The 22,009-nt window shown below is 39.7% G+C and overlaps 1 protein-coding gene across 11 annotated transcripts in view; it reads right to left on the bottom strand.

Annotated features, from left to right (window-relative positions):
- The window catches only part of MYCBP2 (MYC binding protein 2), a 193,244-nt gene extending 188,181 nt beyond the window's left edge, over positions 1-5,063 (bottom strand). For 9 of the 11 annotated variants that reach the window (XM_032183660.1, XM_032183642.1, XM_032183667.1 and 6 more), the window contains exon 1: positions 4,786-5,017. In XM_032183660.1, the coding sequence (XP_032039551.1) occupies positions 4,786-4,955 (170 nt within the window). In that variant the 5' untranslated portion in view covers positions 4,956-5,017. Of the gene's footprint in view, positions 1-4,785 lie in introns of all 11 variants that reach the window. The other 2 variants (XM_032183624.1, XM_032183633.1) reach the window with 1 other exon arrangement.
- Positions 5,064-22,009: the final 16,946 nt, after the last annotated feature.

The raw sequence follows: 22,009 nt of genomic DNA, 5'->3' as shown, positions 1-22,009 counted from the left end.
TGGGAATTCCCTAGAGTGGCCAGCAGCATCTCTGTAGTCCTCCCATGTCACCCAACCTCACTTTCAGTGTCCATACTTTTTTTCCCTCCCAATCTGTAGAAGGATCAGGATCTCTCTTTTTCTCCAGATTTCCTACTCAGCCTCTGTCCTGCCTCCTTGACTTCCAGCATTTTCGAACTGCCTGCTCCTGTGTTCCTAAGAGGTAGTACCCAAAAAGTGAACACTGAAGGACCCCAGTGCCTTCAAAAGCCGTTTCCAAGGAACCCTTACTACCTAGTTTCCTGAGTAGCCTGATGTCTGCTCTCCTCATATCCAGGGTTGAAAATAAAGTATTAAAGCATTGCTATATTGCAGCCAAAATGCCTAAAGCAGAGAGGAACTCTTATTAGCTTTTCAAAAGGAAAGGTTAGTTTAACGTAAGATTCAGCAGCACATAAATCTTTTATTTTATTAGAAAATTTAAGTTTACATATGGACTTGCTTCAATTTTCTTTTTGGTAAAATGACATTTACAAAATGTAAGAATTGGAAAACTGTGAAGCAAATTTTCACAAAAAAAAAAAAAAAAACAAAAAAAAAAAACACTAATCATTTTATTGGTCTCTATATATTAACCTTCCTTTTCCAAATCAAATGAATGCTTCCATGCTTCTTTGCAATTATAGTTTCATCAAACAAAAACAAAACAAAAGAAGTATCAACTCCCAAGCAGAAAGCAGCTTATAGCTTTTGTAAAGACTTTAGATCTTAGGAAATTTAGGCTTTCTGGTTTACCAACTACCACATCTACACAAACTTCATATATAAATATTAATAAACATGGCTTCTACACACGCGTTAGTACCTTTGCACACAGGTGAACTATTTCAATAGCATTTCTCCAATAAAATTTTGAAAAGTACATATCAAGTACATATTTAAAGTACTCCACAGCCAAACAAGCATTGCATTTTGAGCATACGGGGCATAAGTGAAGACTTTAGACTTTCACTTAACTGTGAAAGGCCTTAATAACGAACTAGTGATCCATTTGCTCCGAAGGATGTATAGTTTACCACTATGAGCTGGCCTACCTCCCCAAGTTTCTTTATCATCCAGTAGAAAGAAACATCATGAAACAAACGACACTGGCTGCCTCTTCTTCAGTCAAAATGGCTGGAGAAACACCCATCTGATTTCTGGTCAACAGCAGAAATCTTATACTCCAGCAATAACTGAAATTATCCTTGGTCTCAAGGCAAGCCACTTCGCATCATTAGTTTGGTGTGTGTGTGTTTGTTTTTTTTTTTTTCTTCCCAGGACACAAATACAAGCTTTTTTTTTTTTTCCTTCTCCTGTGAAGGAACTAATATGAAAGAGGCAACTCTAATAAGGAAGTAATGGACAAAAAAGGTAATCCAGAAAAAGCAGCTGTATTTTTAAGTTCCTAATGGTTCTACATTAATTGATAGGATGTTTCTAGCAACTATGTAAAGAACAAATTAAGAACCTGATAAGCTCAGCAGGATGACTCACTTTAGTAAGGAGCATAAAGAGTATATTCAATATTATTGCTCATTATTATTCAATAAATACTGCTGTATCTCTGACACCTAATATTACTAGAGAAATCCAGACACAGTTCTTATAAGAAATTTAAAATGCATATGGGATCATAGAAGAACCGATTCGGAAACCATTCTTGGATCTGTCTGCATGATGTTACTTCCACAATTGCTGAGTTTACATTCTTCAGGAAAAAAAAAAAATCTATCTTTTTGGTAAAGATCAATTGATAGCTGCAAACCAGATGGGAAAACACTCAAGATGTGAGTGTGAAATTACTATCATTTCAGAATATATTGTCACTATAATATTAAAAACTCACATTAGTCAAGATTATTCAGTAAACATCTTCATGACAAGACAGGCCACACAAAAGGCATTACAAATTCATTTCTATCTGTATATGACAGAAGATTTCAAAGAACACAATAAACCTACCTGATAGCCTTCTAGTATGTGTACACAATTGAAAGAAAAGCAAAGGGTCTGACAGTTTAGGGAAAACCCTGAGATACACAAGGATTAGTAGCAGCAATTCAGCTGGATAGAGGTGCTTGTTAGGATTAAATTCCAAGTGATAAATCAGAAAAAAAAAAAAAACGTGTATTTTTACTACAGGTTAAACATACTCAGAGTAGATTCATCTTCCAAACCAATCGTGATTTGACACGTAAATTTCCCACTGCTCTGGAACCGTAACAGATACTTAAAAGTTGTCATCTGACCAAAGATGGCTGTACATTAAGTTACAGGATTAGATCCTTTATTTCTGTTCCCTTTCATAAAATTATTAGCCTAGCATTGGTGGCAAAAGAAGCAGCCTCTCTCCTCCCACCTCTCTGTGCAGATTCCTTCCTGTGCAACCTTCCCCTCACACTGTCACAAGCATGGGTACAATTGCAAGGTGAGCCAGATCAGGGAATTAGGCGGGATTACAACAAACCATTTTTGCCAAGTTAATTTTAACCCAGCACGAGTCTCTAATCTGTTACTGCAAGAGACTACATAAATAATTATGTAAACACAGTGGGGGCAACAAAACCATCTAGCAACCAAACCATCTTTTTCAGCAATCAAAGTTTTTGTAACACCACAGCCAGTGTTACAGGGGGACGTGCAAAGCACTGCTAGAGCTATTTCAAAGCCAATTACTCCATCCTACTCAACACGTGGCATTCATTGTTTTCAGGTGACAGCTAGCACAAACACCTTGCAAATGTGAAATTAATCTTATGTGCAACTTTTACACATTCTGCACAATGCCTCATTTCCTCTTCCATGCACAAGCATTCTAATACGGCTCTCTAGCTCTTCATAAACATTTAAGTCAGTGTTTGGAATAACAGAGCTCAATGAGGCACTGATCACGCTATTAAGTGCGGAGCACAATTTTGCAGACATGAAGCAAGAATTCTATGTCACCATATCAAAAGCAGGTTGTACTATCACCCTTCAAAGCAGAGAGCCTTAGAGCACAGGAAAATGTTAGTAATGCCTCACAATTTCTTTTTGAAGACCAGCAGGTAGCTGAAATTCTCAAATCTTAAAACTGGAATGTTTTTGACATTGCTGTGGAAAAGGGTGGAGATGATGAGCAGTGCATTGGCTGCCATCAGTCTGATGCAAGAGATGTTGGAGGTCAGTATCAAGAGATGGTGAGCAACACGTGGTCATTAAACATTAAACCTCTTAAAATTCCTACTATCCAGACTGACTGTATTCACCATAATTAATTAGCTGGCATTCACCTGCCTAATACCTTAACACAATCTGTTTCCCCTGTACAGAGGATTCTGGCTTACAGAATAATCTTGATAGTGATTTACTGTAAGTGATTTACTGTAAGATTATAAAATGCAGCCAAGACAAGTGACTAACTCTAGTCTTCAAAACTGAAGATACACAGCAACTTTTGAATGTCACCATTTCTCTTTTAATTGTCATTCTCATAATAACCTGTTAGTTGGAAACAGACTCAAAATGAATGCAATTTATGGTGTCTTGGGGTCAAAATTAATACATGAATACAGTATTAAAAATATTGAAATTTACACCCACTTAAAAGCTGGTATTTTCTACAACAAGAAGTAGAAGAGATACCAGTTGAATTATGCTGAAACCAAAAACCATTGAAGACAAAACCTCAAAACTACAGCTTTAAATAGTACAGACATGTCAAGGTAAAAACTCAGATTAAATATCTGATAAATCACATCTGATTAAAGCTTAACATAAATTTTTTTCACATTTAGCACTTGCAGTCCCAAGAATAAATGCTCAAAAGTAGCAAAAGAAGATGTAAAGGAAAAAGGCACGAGTGCTGAGCTAAGGAATAACAAGGGTAAGAAAACTTACAGGTACTATGTATATATATAAATACTATACATATACATGTATATACATACTACAGTGTATATATACACACTGTGTGTATATACGATATTTGTGTGTGTATATATGTATATGCTTATATATATATATGTACAATATATATATGTTTATATATATATATATATATGTATATATTTTGTACATATATGTAAAAAGGTGTAGCTTCCCTGTCATATGATCTGAGGAGCACTCAGAAATCGCAAAGATGTCAGACGCCAGCGTTAGAGAGCACACGCTCCCGGCACTTGCCAAGAGCACATTGGGAAGATTACGTTATTCTTTAAGTTTCTTACACTATTACACACTCCCATACGCAGCCTTTTGTGGGGGAAGTGACCCCTGCTGTTCAAGTCGGGCAGAAAACCAAACAAAACCCCGAAAACACCCGAGGATGCCAAGCGCCTCGTGCTGTGCAGCCATTTACCAACCCCACACCGACTGAAGGGGCTTCCCTCCTGCCATCAGCCCCCACGCCACGCCTTATCCCGGCTCAAGGCCCCATTTCTGTGCCATCCACGACCCCAACCCCCTCCTCCTCCTCCTCGGGGCCCCGTTTCTTCTCCCCCATCTTTCCGCCTCCCGCGGGCAACGATGCCCGGAGCGGGCACACCACACAAACGGCGGCGGGCAGGTCCCGTTATCCCGGGGGCACCGGCCCCGGATGGCAGCAGGGCGCCGAGACATCGCCCCCGTTGGCCAAAAGGGCGTCATCTGGCCCCAAACCCGGCTGGGGGAGGGGAGTGGAGGGGAGATGGGCACAGGCAGCCCTGCTCGGGGACTCGGGGACACGGGGACGGGGAGGGGGCGGTGTCGGCGCCCCCCGCCCGCTGCTGGATGGGCGCTCGGTACCTGCCCGGGTGGCTCCCCAGCTCCCGGTCGCTCAGCGCCGCCGTGTAAATCTTCCGGTATCTGTCGGCCAGGGCCTTCCCCGACAGCAGCAGCTGGTAGCGGCCCCGGCAGCCCAGCGACGGCGCCGCCAGGGCTCCCAGCCCGCCGGCCGAGCCCTCCTCGGGCCCCATGGGCGCGGAGCCGCCCGAGAGGAAGAAGAAGCCGCCCTCGGCCCCGGTGCAGGCGGCGGCGGCGGCTCCCGCAGAGGAGGAGGAGGAGGCGGCGGCGGCAGCGCTCATCCCCCTCCCCGCCCGCCCCCTGCTGGCTGCGCTGCCTCCCGGCCGGGCAACGGGCACGGAGGCGGCCGCAGGCGGCTCCCGCTGCCTTCACCGCCGGGGCCCGGCCATGGCGAGGCCGCCCGAGCCGCCCCGCGGGCTGCGAGGCCGCCGGGGACGGGGCTGGGGGGACGCCGCGGCGGTGGCTGGGGGAGGTTGGGGAGCCAAACGCCCGCCCGAGCTCCGGCCGGGACCCTGCGCCTCGGGGCCGGCGGCGGCAGCGGCCCGGCCGCCCGCTTCGCTTCCTCCTCCCGCTGCCGGGGGGCGGAGGCCGGCGGCCGCCGCTTCCCCTCCGGAGTTTCTGCTGGGCGCCGCCGCCCCTCGCCGCGCAGCCGCCCCGGCCCCACCTCCGCCGGCCCGGCCCTTCCCTTCCCTGCCGGGGCCCGGCCGGGCGCATGCGTGGCTCGGCCCCGAAATGGAGGGTATTTAGGGGGGGAAGGAGCGGGCGGCGCCGAGCTGCCGGCCCTCAGTCCTCAGAGGCTCCGGGAGGCCCCCCGGAGACCCAACCCCTCCTATATGGAGGTGCCCCTTTAGGCCCAGGTTTCCTCAAATCGCCCTCCCAAGCCCCACGGTGCTTCAGCTGCCTTCAGAGGACAGGAGAGGCGCTGCAGCGGGCGCCCCTGCAGCGCGCTCCTCCTGTGCTGCCTCCTTTCATCCCACTCCTCGCCTTCCTTTCTCCTTAAAATTTCACTGATCTGGTGTCACTTCAGCCCTGCAGTTTTGTCACACTCCCTGCTGCTCTACCCAGCTGAGGGCTTCAGGTGTACGCCTCAGAGTACATGCTGTAAAAATAAAGTAGAAAAGGGGAAAAGAAGATCCTCCTAAAATAAGACCGCATGCAAAATGCAACTAAATTTAAGTCTGCCAAAAACTGTCACCCAAACAAGATGTATGCCATCATTTATTGTTATTCTCCCCAAATGAAGGCCTAAAAAAAGCCTGTAATTCTGCTGATGCTGAATACATCAGCATATACGTATCTGCAAACAGCTCCCTGCGTAACAGCAAATGCAAGTCAATATGCGACTGTAATCTTTCTGAAGCTTGGGTATTACTCCCCAACACTTATGTATCCATGCCAAATTTCAAGCACTTTCTACAGAGGACTAGAGAAGTCAAAGATAATAAATTATACAGGTTTTCTTAGGGATAGAGCTCTCACAGTCACAGAAAGATGGCCAGATTAACACCATCACTGAGGAAAAAAGAGTGCTTTCTGAATGTATTTAGAGGCAGAGACCATCATAAAGGTGCTTGAAATACTAACTACATAAAAAGCTTTCAGGTATAATTCTTATACTGTAATGTGTTTGTAGGAAAAAAAAAAAAAAAAAAAAAAAAAGGAAAAGGATAATCCAGCAGTGAGAGAAGGAACCACACTGAGATAAGCACCATGTCTTACGGTGCTAACCACCACCAAATTGCATTCCCTTTAGAAATCTGAATAATAATGCTTTCTAGCTCCTCTTTTAGGAACTCCCTAAAGTCATTCCTAGAGGCAAGAATATGGCAGAAGAGAGGGAGCCCCCACCCAGCCACCCCCAGCACCTTTCAGCTCGTTTGTATGCTTTTTGCAGCAGCTGTTACTTTTCCTTAACCAAAAACACACTGCCAGGCAAAAGCACTCCCTTCTGGTGTAACATTGCCTGTCACATCTCCGCACTAATGCTGTAGTAGCCATCTTAATACGTGTGCTATAAAAGCAAAGTTCTGGCAAAGTTTTATGAAAGTGATGCAATTTATTGCAATTCTTGCATATTGCTCCACAATCTAGAAGTTGTCTGGGCTTGTGTTGTACAGAGCCACATGTGGCATCACGAACTTTGTTCTCCCCAAGCTGCAACTATTAATACTCTGCATCTCTTTATCTCAAGTCTTTTTGCTTTTTTTTTTTTTTTTTTTGATCTCACCAATTATCCACAGTGCACTGTTCTCCTCCCGTAAATTTCAGCGTACATGGTATATTTGGCAACAACCAACAGCACAACTGAGGACCCCAGGCACCAGCTGCAAAGCAGCTCTGCAGAAAAGGACCTGGGCGTCCCAGTGGACACCAAATTGAACATGGGCCAGCAGTGTGTCCTTGCTGCAAAGAATGCTAATGGTATCTTGGGCTTCATTAGGCAATTTTTTGCCAGCAGGTCACAGGAGCTGATCCTTCCCCTCTACCCAGCACCGGTGGGGCCATATCTGGAGTACAGGGTCCAGTTCTGGGCTCCATAGTACAAGAGAGACCTGAGCATACTTCTAACTAACTTCTGCAGTTAGTGTAACTGTGTACGGGTTCAAATTTGTGCCCAGAGGAGAGAAAAAAACAACCAACCAACCACAGTTTTGGAGAAACAGTTTGCACCAGATTAGCCCTTTGTTTTATGTAGCTGCAGTGCTTTTTATCTAACAGGAGATGCTTAGAAGATGGATTTATTATAACAGTCTCTGTCAACTAAAAGCTGTCATTTTTTGGTAGTTCTACTTTGCAACCAGAGTATATCTTGCTTCTGACAATACTCTTTTCCTTTTTGGCAACATCTACTTGCTGTTATTGAATGAAGCACTTTGCCAGTCTCTCCCTTTTACTTTAAGGTGGGGTTTCAGCAGTTGCTTTCATGCACTTGGCAGCTTCATAAGTAGGTTTTAGCAGAACAAATTGTTCAGAAGTCATCCAGAATCAGAGTCTGACGGTTTGTCTTGTTGACTATCACTGCTCACATGAACATTGTATTGGCATGGGTTTCAACACAGCATTACAATAATTTCCTAACAGGTAATTCTAAAGCTCCTGTATCCTACATGACTGGATGTAAAAGGGAAAGATCTACAATTTCATAATCCTTTTTAGTTTTTAATGATATTTCTAGGTAGGCCTTAATTTTTTAAGCTTTCAAACCGATACAAACCAACATATTAATCTCTGCACAAGCAAAGAATACAGAATAAGATAAATTCAAAATATGCAAACTAGGCCCTTTGCATGTTGGGTTGCAGTCAGAAAGTTATGAACCACAGAATTCAGTACTTCCGTGATAAAACTCATGATTTGCTACAATCTGTTGATGGTGGTTTTCTTGTTCACTAGAAGCAACTAGCTCTTACTGTCACATCTTATCCACAAATAGGACTTAAAGCAGTAATGAGGGAAGGGAGGAGAGAAATTATATACCTCAGTTACTAAACTGCTGTCACTATTCAGATATTCTGTAAACCTTTGAATACAATTAAAGTCACTTTTTTTTTTTTCCTTTTTTGAGACATCATTATTATTGAAAAAAATAATTTACAAGATAATCCCTGTGCTGCACTTTTTAAGAGTTCTTTAATGATAAAAAGTGCAGGACAGGAACTACGCTGACTGTAAAAGCAGGGCCTTCTCCATTCCTACAAAGGAGATGCTCACCTGCTTGTTTTACAAGTGACAACTTCTTATGCTTACCCATTTTTAGTTTCTCTACACAGCCCATGAGAAGGAAAACAAAGCTCATGTATTAAAAAAAAAATCTCTAAGTTAGTTGCTTTGCCTTTTTTTTTTTTTTTTGCAAGTCGAATTTTCCCAACATTAATTGTAGAGAAGTGCTAGAAGGAAACAAACTAATAATAATAATAAAATAAAAAAAAAAAACAAAGCATATGTTTCTTTTTATATGCCAGCTGTCACGTATATCCTAAAGAGCTTACTAATGTGAAAGTCTCTTTGTATACTGCTTCTCCAACTTTTGTTTTTATACTTTCTGTTGTGGTAACATTTTGCCTTTACTTCTGCCTTTGCCAAACTGTATAGTCTTCTCCTTGAAATTCTCTCTTTAAAACTGACTTCAGAAAAAAATTGTGCAAAGTAAAAGCTTACAGCTCAGACATTGCATTATGCTGTACCATATGCATCGACTCTTGAAGTTAAGCTAATGATTTCTTTCAGGTACAGTAGAGAGATCAAGAGAGAAACCCCCAGCATTTTACTTATAACATGGTGATATGACTGGCATTAGAATAAATAAGAATAGATACATGTTCCAATAAGCATGCTGTTCACGAGTAACTTTTTCCTTTCAAGGAGGTAGCAATTAGTTATTTAACTCAGTCTTTTCTGTCATTCCTACAAAGATGGAGTAGAAGAAATATTACCAAGACACAAAAAGCGAGAAAAGTTATGTACAACATTATAACCAGCAGTACTGTAGTATGTGTATGAATTGGAAAAAAAATATTTACAAGAACCAAAAAGAGTACTTGAAAGATGACATTAACAATGATTTATAAAATATAATTACTGTGAAATTATTTAGATTGAGAGGAAGATAAAATGTGGTTTCACATTCAAATCTACAGATGCCAGCCAACTTTGGAATTGGACCTTGTCCTTGGAAATCTCAAGTCCTGTCCCAGATAACATGAGATGTTTATTGGATTATTACATAGGGTGAAGAAATAAAATATAGACGAAGATGCAATCCCATTCAGAAGTCCTACTGTAGAAAAGTAGGAATGGAGGAATCACTTAGGTCTTCAAGACCAGTCCTCCACCAGAAATGATGCAACAGACACAGGGACTGTAGATCATTTGCAAGACACAGAACACCTGCATTCTAATGGAAACTTAGCTTGGCAGAAAAAAAAACACCCTAATGCTGCAAACATTACTCTCCAAACAGTAATAAGGCATATCCCAAAAAGAAAAATGGGATGAGATTATATTTCTGTTTGGACTGTGTCTTCATACAAGACTGAAACTACATTATTGAGACTTTTCAAATGGATAAAAAAGGTCAATCTTAAACTAAAATTTCAGTCTCAGAGAAGGATGCCAGGAATATATTTAGGACAATTGTGAGAGCTTTGTAAGTCCAGCTAGGAGAGTGAAAGGATGATTGTGTAATCACGGAAGAAAGAAAACACACCATTCTAAGGTGCAACTGCCTGAAAACCTATGCAGTTATCCACAAATGTATTTTTAGTAACTGAAAGTTACTTAAAAATTTTCTGTTTTAAGAAACAGAAACCTTTGCAGGAAGAGGATCATACAGTGTGGCAGGAAGCGGACCTAGACACTATTCTACATACAAACAGATCTTCTGTATCTGGGAGAGTCAAAACCACATTGAAGAAAGTTAGAAGAAAGTTAGCAATTTTTTTTTTTTTTCAGGCATTGCCTATCACTTTTTTTGATTAGTTCTGTTTTAGAAGGAGATAGAAGAGGTAAGAAGCATACCAGTAGAGGAGATAATACAGGAAAGGAAAAAAACTATAACTGCTGCAAATTTATAAATATTACAAGGAATAAATGATAGCACAGTAAATAGAGCTATGACGGACAAAAAACAAGGTCATATCAGAGTACATACATGTATGTACATACATGTATACTCAAAGTTCTGCATCTATAGACATTCCTTACTTATGTAAGAACAAGGGCCTACCTATGTAGAGCTATTTTATTGGAGTTTCTGAGGATGTGAGCTTATTGAAATTTGGAATTGATCTCAAGCAGCTCTAATCACTTCCTGTATCACAAAGAAGAAATATGCTTGTGACTGTTGGACACTTTTGAGATGCTGGGCACATTACCTTGGCCCAAACATTATTCTAGCACATGATATTCTACTGCCCGAGTTCCACTAGCAGTCCACTGGAAGATGGCAATGTCTTTGGATTTGCTACTGATAACCAAATACTTCATTGATTGACCTGACAAATCTCAGCCAATACTGCTGTTCAGTGGAGCTGCATGTTACTTGTGTTATTTTGAAAGGTGTTGAAGAGTGGTGGGCAACTGTCTATTCTCACCCAACACCTAAATAAGTATCATACACACATATACATATATACATATATATATATATATATAAATCATATACAAATGCCAGCAAACAGGAAAAGTCTGAGGATGATGCCATGGCTCTTCCGCTTTGACGTGAAGAGGACAGCAAAGATTTCTCCACAAAGAACGTCGAGAAATTGGCCAGAAAAGGTTGTGAACTTTGCAGTATTATGCCAGCACTTGTCAAAAGAAGTTTTTTAATCTTAGAAATACAAATAATTTATACAATGTTATCTATTGATTAAGAAAAAACCTTATGGGGGACTCAATAGTGGCCAAAACAAGAGTGTCCAAGTTCCTTTGGACAGAAACAATATAAACAACATCGATAAGTACTGTAAACATGTTTATAAAGTCTCCAGTGGTGATAAAACACAGCAGATAAGTGTTTTGGTGTAATCTAAAGCTTTAGAAATTTGCAGTTACCAAAGTTCAGTCACAGATTGATATTTTTTGACACCTACCCTGGTTCCAGTGTATACAGGAAAATATTAAAACAAGTTGCTAGCTGTAAAATGAGCAAGAAAATAAAGTTGGATACTTCATTAGTCAAGTGGTAGTGAACGATGTGCAAGTGAGATAATCTGCATATCTCATTGAGGGGGGAGAATTTCTTAATCTTAGTGCAAAGTGAGAGGTATCACGTAGAAAGGTGTTTGTGGTACAAGGAGAACACCAGACACATATGGTACAGCCTTGCATGTAAGAAACAGAAATGGAGAAGCATCACTATTATTTTCTATCTGCTTATATGGGCATGATAGAAGTCTAAAGACCCTAGTGAAATTGTCTTAACATAATCAAGCATTCAACTTACATAATTGGCCTCATTACCAATTGAGGGAGAGTTTATATAACCGGCAAGATCATTACTTCTTCTTTAAAGAAAACAGTGGAGATTATGTCCAAGGGAGAATGGCAGCACATTAGGCACATTTCTGTACTCAGAATAGCAGTGCAGCAAAGCCGTGACTAAATCATATAGATGCATTTAGTTTACTCTAGAAGAAGCTGTCTTAGACACACAGGACATGATGCAGGTGGTGCCAACTGACCCTGAAACAGGGCCAACATTTTCCTCATTTATTTAGCAGTACATGTGTGTCCATTAAACTTATGTACAGTTTAATGACAATTGGTTTGGACTACAAAGGCTATGAATGAAGGTGATCTGTGAACTGAAATGTGGTGATCACAAAGAAATCCATTCTAATGCCATGATTACATTGAGTACACTAAAAAAATCTGTTTAGAAGTGTGATAATTAGATGTTTCAGACATTAGATGTCTAGACATTCCTCTAAAACATCTAATGTTTTTGAAGGCCCACATCTAGAGATAGGATAATTGACTAAAGGATATTAAGAGGAAAAGTTTAAACGTAGAAACAGAATTTCTAAGTTAATTTGTTTTGAGTAAGGAAAGAAGACAAATTAGCTTAAGCCTGGTGTTCAGCTGCAAAATTAAGACAACTAGAATTAAAACAACCACAAAGTGGGATAAGGAGAAATAAGGAGGATTGACTCAAGGAAGGTTTGTGAACTATGTTCTCTCTTCCTACTAATAAGCAATGATAGTGAAGTTGCTAAAAGCACTAAGTACATAACATGTTTGTTCTGTATTTGGAAAGTGCCTACATTACCTTGAAGCAGTTGGGCACTTCGCATACCCTGTTCATTAGTACTTAAATTAGATGTTAGGAAGATCTACAGATCTCTCTCTCTCTCTCTTTTTTTTTTTTTTTCAATAAACTGATTATAGTGAAGAAGCACATAAAAACCTTGGCTCAAGATACTTTTTTTTTTCCTGGAATTCCTTGGTACTCAAAGATCTATAAAAAGATAACTAGAAGACTAAATCTATGCTAGTATCAAAAGTACAAACAGAATGAAAACAATTACCCTGTATTTATTTTAGTATCTCTCCTCACTCAGGTAACAGAAGGGATTGCAGGACTAGACAACTAAAGATGAAATAGCATAAGTTATGGTCTTAAAAAAAATAAAGTAGGTCTCATTAAATAAATCTTCTTTCTCTCTTTGAAAGCTACAAGTGTAGCAATCAAAGTTAGTACTACAAAACATTTTGACTCAGACATCAACTACATATAAAACAATGGACCATAAAACAAACAAACTGATTTATAAAACATATTATATATTTTAAAAACATATAGATATACATTTATAAAACATTTTTTTATAAATAAGCAAGTACTTCTCAAAAATATATATACGATTAATCCTTTTAAAGAATTTACTTTTATCACAATGTATACTTCATTGACTGAAATCCAGCCCCCCTACAGTAAAAAATTAATGCTATAAAAATAAACAAAAACGTCCCTCACAAAAAAAAATCAAACAAGCAAACAAAAAAAAGCACATTCCCCAAGCTACAAGTTTTTTACAGTTAAGTTACTTTATAGTTGTCTGTCTCTCCCACTCAAAAAAAAAAAAAAAAAAAAAGAAAAAAAAGAAAAAACCACCACCAACAAGAAAACAACATTACTAATACATTTTTTTTTCAAATAAAGATTTTACCTCTAGTATACTTTTGTATTTAAATGAAAAGCAATAAAATTAGCGGGGTTGTGAGACTGTCAGCCCTATACAGCTACTGCAGTTAAACAGAGAAGCTTTATTTTGCAAACTCACAAAGAAAGCATTATTCATCAAAATTCATCAAAGACCCTCCACTGTCCTTCAGGTCACACACAGTCCTCTCACCTTCTTTTTCTCATTCCCAATAATGAGGAATCCATACTCCATTACCATAACACCTAAGCACAGTGTTGTATCAAGGACTTAACATAATCCTTGATTACAGAATGGAGAAATGAAGAGGAGAAAAAGAGAAGTGATTCTATCTACATATACTCTACGTATATGTAGATATACAAAGAGATATACAAAGATATTCCTCTTTCTATTGCTTCAGCTTTGTGAATGCCATATCCTTATGTCTGAAGAAAGGAACAGAGATATAGATACTGGGAGCAGCCTACAAAATAACTAGTCAAATAGAACAGCTGGACTGCCTCCACTCCTTTGCTCCAGACCCACTTACAGGCAATGGGAAAACAGGACTGTTTGCAACACAGTGCTCAAAATAATCTGGAAGCACCATGTGTCTAACTGCTGAATTTAGGACAACTTTATGAGCACTTGGCACTTTTCTCCATTCAAAGCGGTTATTGGACTAATGTTTTTAAAGCAATGAAATACAATGTAAAGTTAGCCAGCTACATTTTGATAAAAATTTCAAGTATTTCCTGCTCACAATGTAAATCAGAGAAACATAAAAAAGAAGTTATTAGCCTCTGCTAATTCACACTTGGAATAATACAAGTTAACCTACAACTCCTTCTGTAAGATAGTCATTCTTATTACAAAAGGGCAGAAGTATTTTATCTAATTCTAGTCATCTAAAGGTTAAGTATCTCAGATTAATCTGTCTTAAAATTTAATTAAGTACATAACATACATGTATCTCAGTCTAGCATAAGCAGCAAATAATCCAGGCAGGACTCACTTACTTTAACCACCTATGTATTAGCTGTTTTGCCCACACTAGTTAAGATCTTTCCATTGTAAATAAAAGGAGACAAGTATCTCCAGAGATCAGTTTATCCCACCTGTCCTTAGCACCTGTTTTTCTGGTGGAATGAATTGCCCTCCAGAGGTACCCACCATATTTTAATTAGAGCCTGAAACTGATAAATAGTACATAAAAGCTGCAGACCTCTGTTAATTAGGTAGTTGTGATACTTCAAGTTCTTTGCTCATCTTGATGCAATGCAAAGTAGCAAAATGTGAAGGTGGATATGGCTTATGCTGCAAATCTTTCTAGCATGGGGTGATGGAGCTATGCTTTTAATTTCTGCTATTAGAAGGCTTTTTTAAATTTTATTATTATTATTATTATAGGTGAGCATTGAATGTGTTTGCACCTTCAGCTATAGCTCTCTTTTATTTTAAGAGCTGGTAAAGTCAAAATGCATTCATTCATTCTAGCCCTTAAATTCTCACTCATTTTCACCAGAGGCTTTCCGGCAAGCCCTACCAGCCTTGTTTCTTGAACAACACAATAGAGAAATTTATATTGCAAAGTTCAATAATCTTGCTTGCTAGCTACTGTAATTTTATTTTTCCTGTGAGTTCAGTTTCATCTGAAGCTATATCCCAGTACAGTCCTTAGACCTTAATTACTCAAAGCTGCTAGCCATTGCTTATCCTATTAGTTTTCCCCTTGCACTTAAAATAGTCCTTTTTTATTTATTTATTTATTTATATACAGGAAATGCTCTGGGGCTGCTGCGCTAAGGTGCCTAGGCAGCTGATCTAGATGCATGTCAGATGCAAGTGCTTAAATGTTTTTGCTAGATCTTCTTACCTCACAAAGTTCTAGAATTTTATTTCTGCTGTGCTTTGAGGAAAACAGGGACTTATTATATTCTTGTTTGAACTTCAGTTAATATGTTTATGCTTAGACTGTGGATTTCATAATAAAATTTTATTATTGCAATTTTTAGATATATGTGAAGATAAGGTTAACCCTGCTATTCTTCTCCTGGAGTAGGCTTTTCCCTAATATTGAAGAACAGACCAAGACTAGCTCTAAAAAAAATCAAGATCTTCTGAAAATCAAACCCTTTTTGTATGCAACAACAGCTCTGTATAAATATTAAGGCTACGCGGGATTTTGGGGTTTGCAGATATCCACTGAGGGAAAATTCAGGTTTAAGAAGCTTGTTTTATTTGGATTAAATGAATTAAATGATGGGAATGTTGATAAATAGCAGTTAGTTTACCATCGGAAAGACTCTAGTTACCCTTTAAAATCATATTTAATGTCTAGAGAGGAGAGGAAAGCTATGTCTTTATTGAGTTGGAATATCTTGGATGTTTGATAAAATTGTTTTTGAAAGCACCCAAGTTCAAAGTTAAATTATATTAGTTATCTAGCTATGGAGATTTGGCAATAGATGATAATATAAATTTGTTTTAAATGAATGTACTTAATATTAGCCAATCTAATGTTTTAGAAATGTTTGGGAAATGAATAGTTTGGGTAGCTTAGAAAGCATGAAAGGTTTGAAGAGAAAAACAACTTATTTCTTTGAAGATTTCCCCAAAATCTGTTTATGAACATGAAGCTGTGCTTTCTGGCAGGTCATTTTAAAGGCAAGCAAGCAAGCAGGCTGGAGCTTTGATTCTAGTAATTAAATAAGTTTTAACCTTGCTTCTTGATTTCTACTGAATTTAGCCTATAAATTCCTTTAGTAACCCTAAAGCCAGTAGTTCACTATGAATGTAGCAAAAGGAACAAGTGTTGACTGAGCCTTTTCTAGTCACGATCTGAATAGACAGCCAAACTTTTAGAGCTTTAAATGTTAGGAAGAGATGGATCAGCCAGTAGTACATTTTGGAAAGGAAGATTAGAAAGCTTCTTAAGAAAAACAAATGTGTTCTCTTTATTTGCTTATTTGACTTCCTTTCTGCTACGCTAATGGTACTTAAGCCAATCTAAACTGTGGAATGGAGGGGTATGTCCTGACATCTGGGTCCAGCTACAGTCTCCAGCTGCATTCCATCTTCATGTCAGACTGAGAGCATCATCTTCCTCTTTCCCCTCTTGTTCGTTTATGAAAGCTTAGGGAACACAAAGTCATTTATTTGTGTATCAACAACACAGCTAGTGCTTGCAAATACTAACATGCATGAATTCTTTTTAGAAACCATAAAAAACATGCCTTGCAACATAATTTATCAGGACATAATGAGGAAAAAACCCAAAACAAGATACTCAACAGGAAACGGATTAAAAAAAGAGACAGAGGAATGGATTCATAAAACGTTAAGAATACATGTTATTAGGGGGCATGGTTTAGTGATACAACTCAGTTGATGGTTGGACTTGATGATCTTGAAGATTTTTTCCAACATAAATTATTCTATGATTAGAAACCTAAAGAGGGATCAGCCAGATTGATAAAATTAAAGAAGTATAGTTGCAAACTAGATTAGTTCAACTGATTTGGGAAAAATGTAAGTTAATTTCATTTTTTAAAAAAGTATCTGAGATCCTAATTAAAGTACTCTATTTAAGACTGATGATGGGCACAAGAATGGAAAACTCTTTCAAAGATTTATTAAACTAAGACTGCTTCATGTGTCTATTTTGTTTAACTACATAGAAGAAAAACAGGCATTTATTTATTTATTTGTTTATTTATTTATTTATTTTTCCAAATCTGATTTCAGCTCTGCAGGTTGCAGTTCATTTTCTAAGAATCAACAACAGTTCAACCAGCTGGCATGTTGAAACATTTTAGAGTCCCAATTTTTCTAAACTAATTTTAGGCAAATAATTGAAGATCTGTGGTGGTTTTACCCAGTTAGGCAGCTGAGCTCCACCACAACTGCTCTCTCACTCCCCCTCCTTGAAGGTAGAGGGGGAGAAAACACAATGGAAAGGGCTCAAGGGTAGAGATAAGGACAGGGAGATCACTCAGCAATTATCATCACAGGCAAAACAGACTCAGTGCAGGGAGATTAATGTATTTTATTGCGTATCGCTAACAGATTAGAGCAGTAAGAACTAAAAGCAAACTAAAACCATGTTTCCCCCACCCACCCTCTTCTACCTCATCCTCCCAAGTGGCGCACGGGAACAAGGAATGGAGGCTGCAGTCAGTCCCTAACGCTTAGTCTTCGCTGCTCCTTCATGGTCACTCTCTGTCCCTGTTCCACGTGGGGTCCCTCCCGTGGGATGCTGTCCTTCCCAAACTGAGCCTGCGGGGGCTGCCCACAGGCAGCAGCTCTTCAGGATCTGCTCCAGCATGGGTCCTCCACGGGTGGCAGCTCCCCCCAGGCTCCTTGCTCCTGCTCCTCTCCACGGGCTGCAGCTCCGGCCCGGGGCCTGCTCCTGCAGGGGCTCTCCGTGGGCCACAGCCTCCTCCAGGCCACATCCACCTGCTCCACCGGGGGCTCCTCCACGGGCTGCAGCATGGAGATATGCTCCAGGTGGGACCCATGGGCTGCAGGGGGACAGCCTGCTCCACCAGGGGCTTCTCCACAGGCTGTAGGGGAAATTCTGCTCAGTGCATGGAGCCTCCTCCTGCCCTGCTTCTGCACTGATCTTAGTGAGACTTATTTCTCAGGCCTCTCTGTTGCAGCTGCTGTTGCACAGCAGTTTTGTTGTTGTTGTTGTTGTTTGTTTGTTTTTCCTTCCTTAAATCTGCTCTCCCAGAGGCCCAACCAATGTCACTCACTGGTTCAGCTCTGGCCAGCAGCAGGTCCCTTTTGGAGCCATATGGAGCTGGCTCTGATCTGACCTGGGGCAGCTCTGCTCACAGAGGTCACCCCTGTGGCCCCTTGCTACCAAAACCTTGCCACAGAAACCCAATACAAGATCCCAAATCAAGAAGATAGTTGCCATTGACTCTCAACAGCCAGTGGGTGTTTCAGGTGATAGGTGGGCAATTTTGCCATCTGGAAGTACGTGGAGCCAGTTATGACCTAAAATACAAGTTTGGTATTAGAAAGGATAAATCCACAAACATTTTTGAGGGTCATTCAGACTACAGGATCTTCTAAAAGTAGTAAAATGCTTTTCTGGTTTCTATAGTATAAGACAACGTTTTAGTCTTATAGGAGAAGCCTTTCAACTAATATCATGAATGGAAGATTTTTCAACAAAAAATATCTTGCTGGAATGTTTTGCCATGAAAGAAGGTTTCTGCCTGTCTTACCAATTGGAGTTTGAGTTGATGAGGAAATCTGCCTGATGAATCTATTTTCCAAATGAGATGACACATACGGGCAATTCTTGCTGAAGCACACAATAATTGTTGCAATTGGATACAGCTTCTCACTCATTTAAACTGAGTTTGACTGAGTCACTAGCGAGCCCTATGATCTGGACTCTATAGTCCTTTGTAGAGGTGTAAAGACCAGATTCTCCCTATTTTTAGGCACTATTTTTTGTGCTTAGTGCTCCATTCAGAGAGGGGGACAGATCAGCTAATTGTATCCTCTCTGTAAGAAACATGAGAGGAAATAGCAAAATCATAAAACAGTGAATGTGTTTGGTTTCACATATTCATCTGAATCCTGTTCATAACATACTTTCCAGGATTCTGTCATGTCTTCAGCTCTAATCTTAATTTAGATGTTTCAAGTGATAGCCTGAGATGCCACTGGTTCAAGATCTGGCTGGAGACCAGCCCTTCTGCTGCAAAAGTACTGAAAGAAGTACTCAATCTTTGCCAGGAATGAGATTATCTAGTTCTGGTTTCATGTCAGAAGCACAGAGTTGTTACCCAAACATAACTAATAAGTGTCATTTGAGAAGCCCTAGAGGATTCAGGATGCCTTTGATATGTGGTACACTGGACTGACAGGTTTGACTCAAATCCCATGAGAGATTTTCACCTTTATTCAGTGGCAGCTGGAGGCAGGCAGGTGTCCATGTCTAGGCAACTGAACCCAGCCCATATTGACCATTGCAATGAATACACTTCAAGGGTGGATCTCATATCAGTGGGCTAACATCAGATTTCTGTCAGCATGGTCAGTCAGTCTCTTGAAATGCCTTCTGGGCACAGCAGATGATTCAACATATAGGAGAGATATTAGGAAGCTGAAATCTGCCTGTGTGGCTGCCATTGGGATAAAAATGCTTTAGGTGATCTTGCCTGCAACTGTCATCCCAGAGATGACAGCAGACTATGAGATAGGAAACATTAATAATGTAATTGTATCTATGAACCCATAGATCCAATCCTCATTGCTTCATAGCTAAGAGGAAAACGCAAGTTACCGTGAGGTCCCAGAGCAGACTGTTTTAATGGATTTTGATCATGTAAAAAGTGAAAGGTTAGAGAATTTAGATACTAATGATCTCTTGATAGTCCTTTGTGGGGAACCCCTTTGTCTAGTCCCATGCAAGTTTGGCACAGACTTTCTGAGACTCTGTCTTGGACTGTCTGAAACTGGTAATCTCAGTACCACTAAGTGATAGGATTTTGTAGTCTGAAAGCACCTTACTCAAGAGCTTTGTTCCACCTTAGCAGGCTGAAAAGGTCAGTATTACAATACCACCACAGCTAAAATTGTGCAACAGCTGTCGAGGAATGCAAAGAAGAAAGGGAACCACTGACTTCTCACTCCATATCCCCACAAAGCCCCAGATTGTGTTTGGCCACGTGGATGCTGTACCATTCCTGTTCTGCCTGCTGAGTCAGGATGCTCTGCCAATGGGTGAGTCATGCATCCTGCAACTGCTGCAAGCCTACTGTTCCTGGCTCGGCAATCATCTGTGTTGCTCTCTAACCCAGACAAACACCAAGAAGCTCAGCTCAGGGGTAAAGTTCAAACCATCCCTCTGGACTTTTTGATTCTACTCATATCTCAAGGAGGACCCTGCCTGAATGACTTGAAAAATACATAAATAACATATTGATAAAAAGTATATATATTTACGTACTTGTTGACTTCTGGACTGATCTTGAAGCTTTAAGGCAAGTAATCTGGAGGGAAGATTGCCTTAGAAGCCCTTGAAACATTGTTCTGTCTGCAGCTGTATAGAGCTTTCCAAATGAGTTTATCTTGCAGACAGTCACTTCAGAGGCAGAGAACAACCGAGGATATTGTCCCAAAAGGTTAATGGAGAAGAGTACCTGATCTGTTCATGAGTCAATCTGTTCCCATGGGCAAATATTTGCTGAATAAGTGCTTAGCCATTAAATGGGAACAAAATCAGTAAAACATTATTTACTGAAGATGTACATTCTTGTCCAAAATAACCTGTCCCTTTCCTTAACGGGAGTAAATGCAATTGGGACATTGATGTCCAGATACATAGGTGGTATTAGAAACAGCTGGAAGCAAGCTTGGAGCAAATAGTTCTTCATGAAAATATCAGTAGGGAACAATGGGGCATTTAATGTCAACATCCATGAAAGTGAGCATCTTTCAAGTTCAGCCTTTATGGTTCTATCTTTGCCTTAGCAATATTCAGAAACTGATCCTAAATTTGGATACTTAATTTAGAGGAGATGCCTAGGCTACAGGTTAAATCCTATTCGGTGGGTGGGTGTTCTTTCTGCAGGAGATGTTGACTCTACTTCAGTTTTAGTCTAAACTCCAGAAATAAAATATATTTTCAAGGACATTTCTGAGTCAATACTTTGTAATAAATTTAAAAGAAAGTCTGTGCACAATCAGAAATGATGATAAAATGCCCTACATGTGAGTCTAAAAAGAATTCTTTAATTTTTTTTTTCCCTTCTTCATTGGAAGATAAACTCATCTAGGACAATTTCCTCAGGGTGGTAGGTTTTTTGGAGTTTGCCCTTTTCTTGTTTCCCTTTGGGATTCATTAACTCACTACTGCTGAACATATCTCCCTCATGACTAGATTCCCTAGCAATACCTCCTGGTAAGACAAATAAGCAACCACTTCTTTCCTTTTAAATTGTGAAGAACAGGTCATAATTTTAAAATGCATCTACATCTTTATTCCTTAAAAATGTCAGGTAGATTTCATACTGTATTATGACTAGTACTTTATTTTTCTCCTGTGAAAGTGACATGACTTCATCATAGAAAAATCTCAGTTTCTGGTCTTAAAAGAAGACTGGGAAGAGATTGTTGCAAAAATACTTTACTGGGCTTAGATCTAGTGAAAATAATGGAATAAATGTCAAATGGAGGTAGTTCAGTAAAGTTCACTAACTCATTATTCAGTTGCTTTTCAGAATAAATGTTATTGTAATTTGATGTTACTTTGAGAATAAATCAAATGCAAAATAGGATATTTTATAGACAGAAAAAATCTAGCTTTGTGAATATAGGTTCCTGTGTAATTTTAATATTCCATGTTTGTGAGAAAAGAATGCTTTTATCTTACACACATCTGTCAGTTGTCTTTTCTCTTACCAACTTTAGAAGCCTTGGAAAGAAGAGACAAATTCAACCACCATCTGGAAACAAGCTGTGAAGGAAACACCTTCTCCATAAGAAAATAGAAAAGAAACAGGAGGCCAACTGAACTCAAAAAACATATCGAGCTAAAGTTTCATTTCAATCAAAAA

This window comes from Aythya fuligula, chromosome 1 (assembly GCF_009819795.1).
Source record: "Aythya fuligula isolate bAytFul2 chromosome 1, bAytFul2.pri, whole genome shotgun sequence".
NCBI classification, from domain to species: Eukaryota; Metazoa; Chordata; class Aves; order Anseriformes; family Anatidae; genus Aythya; species Aythya fuligula.
The sequence above is the reverse complement of the archived record's forward strand: the minus strand, read 5'-3'. Positions and strand labels throughout refer to the sequence as shown.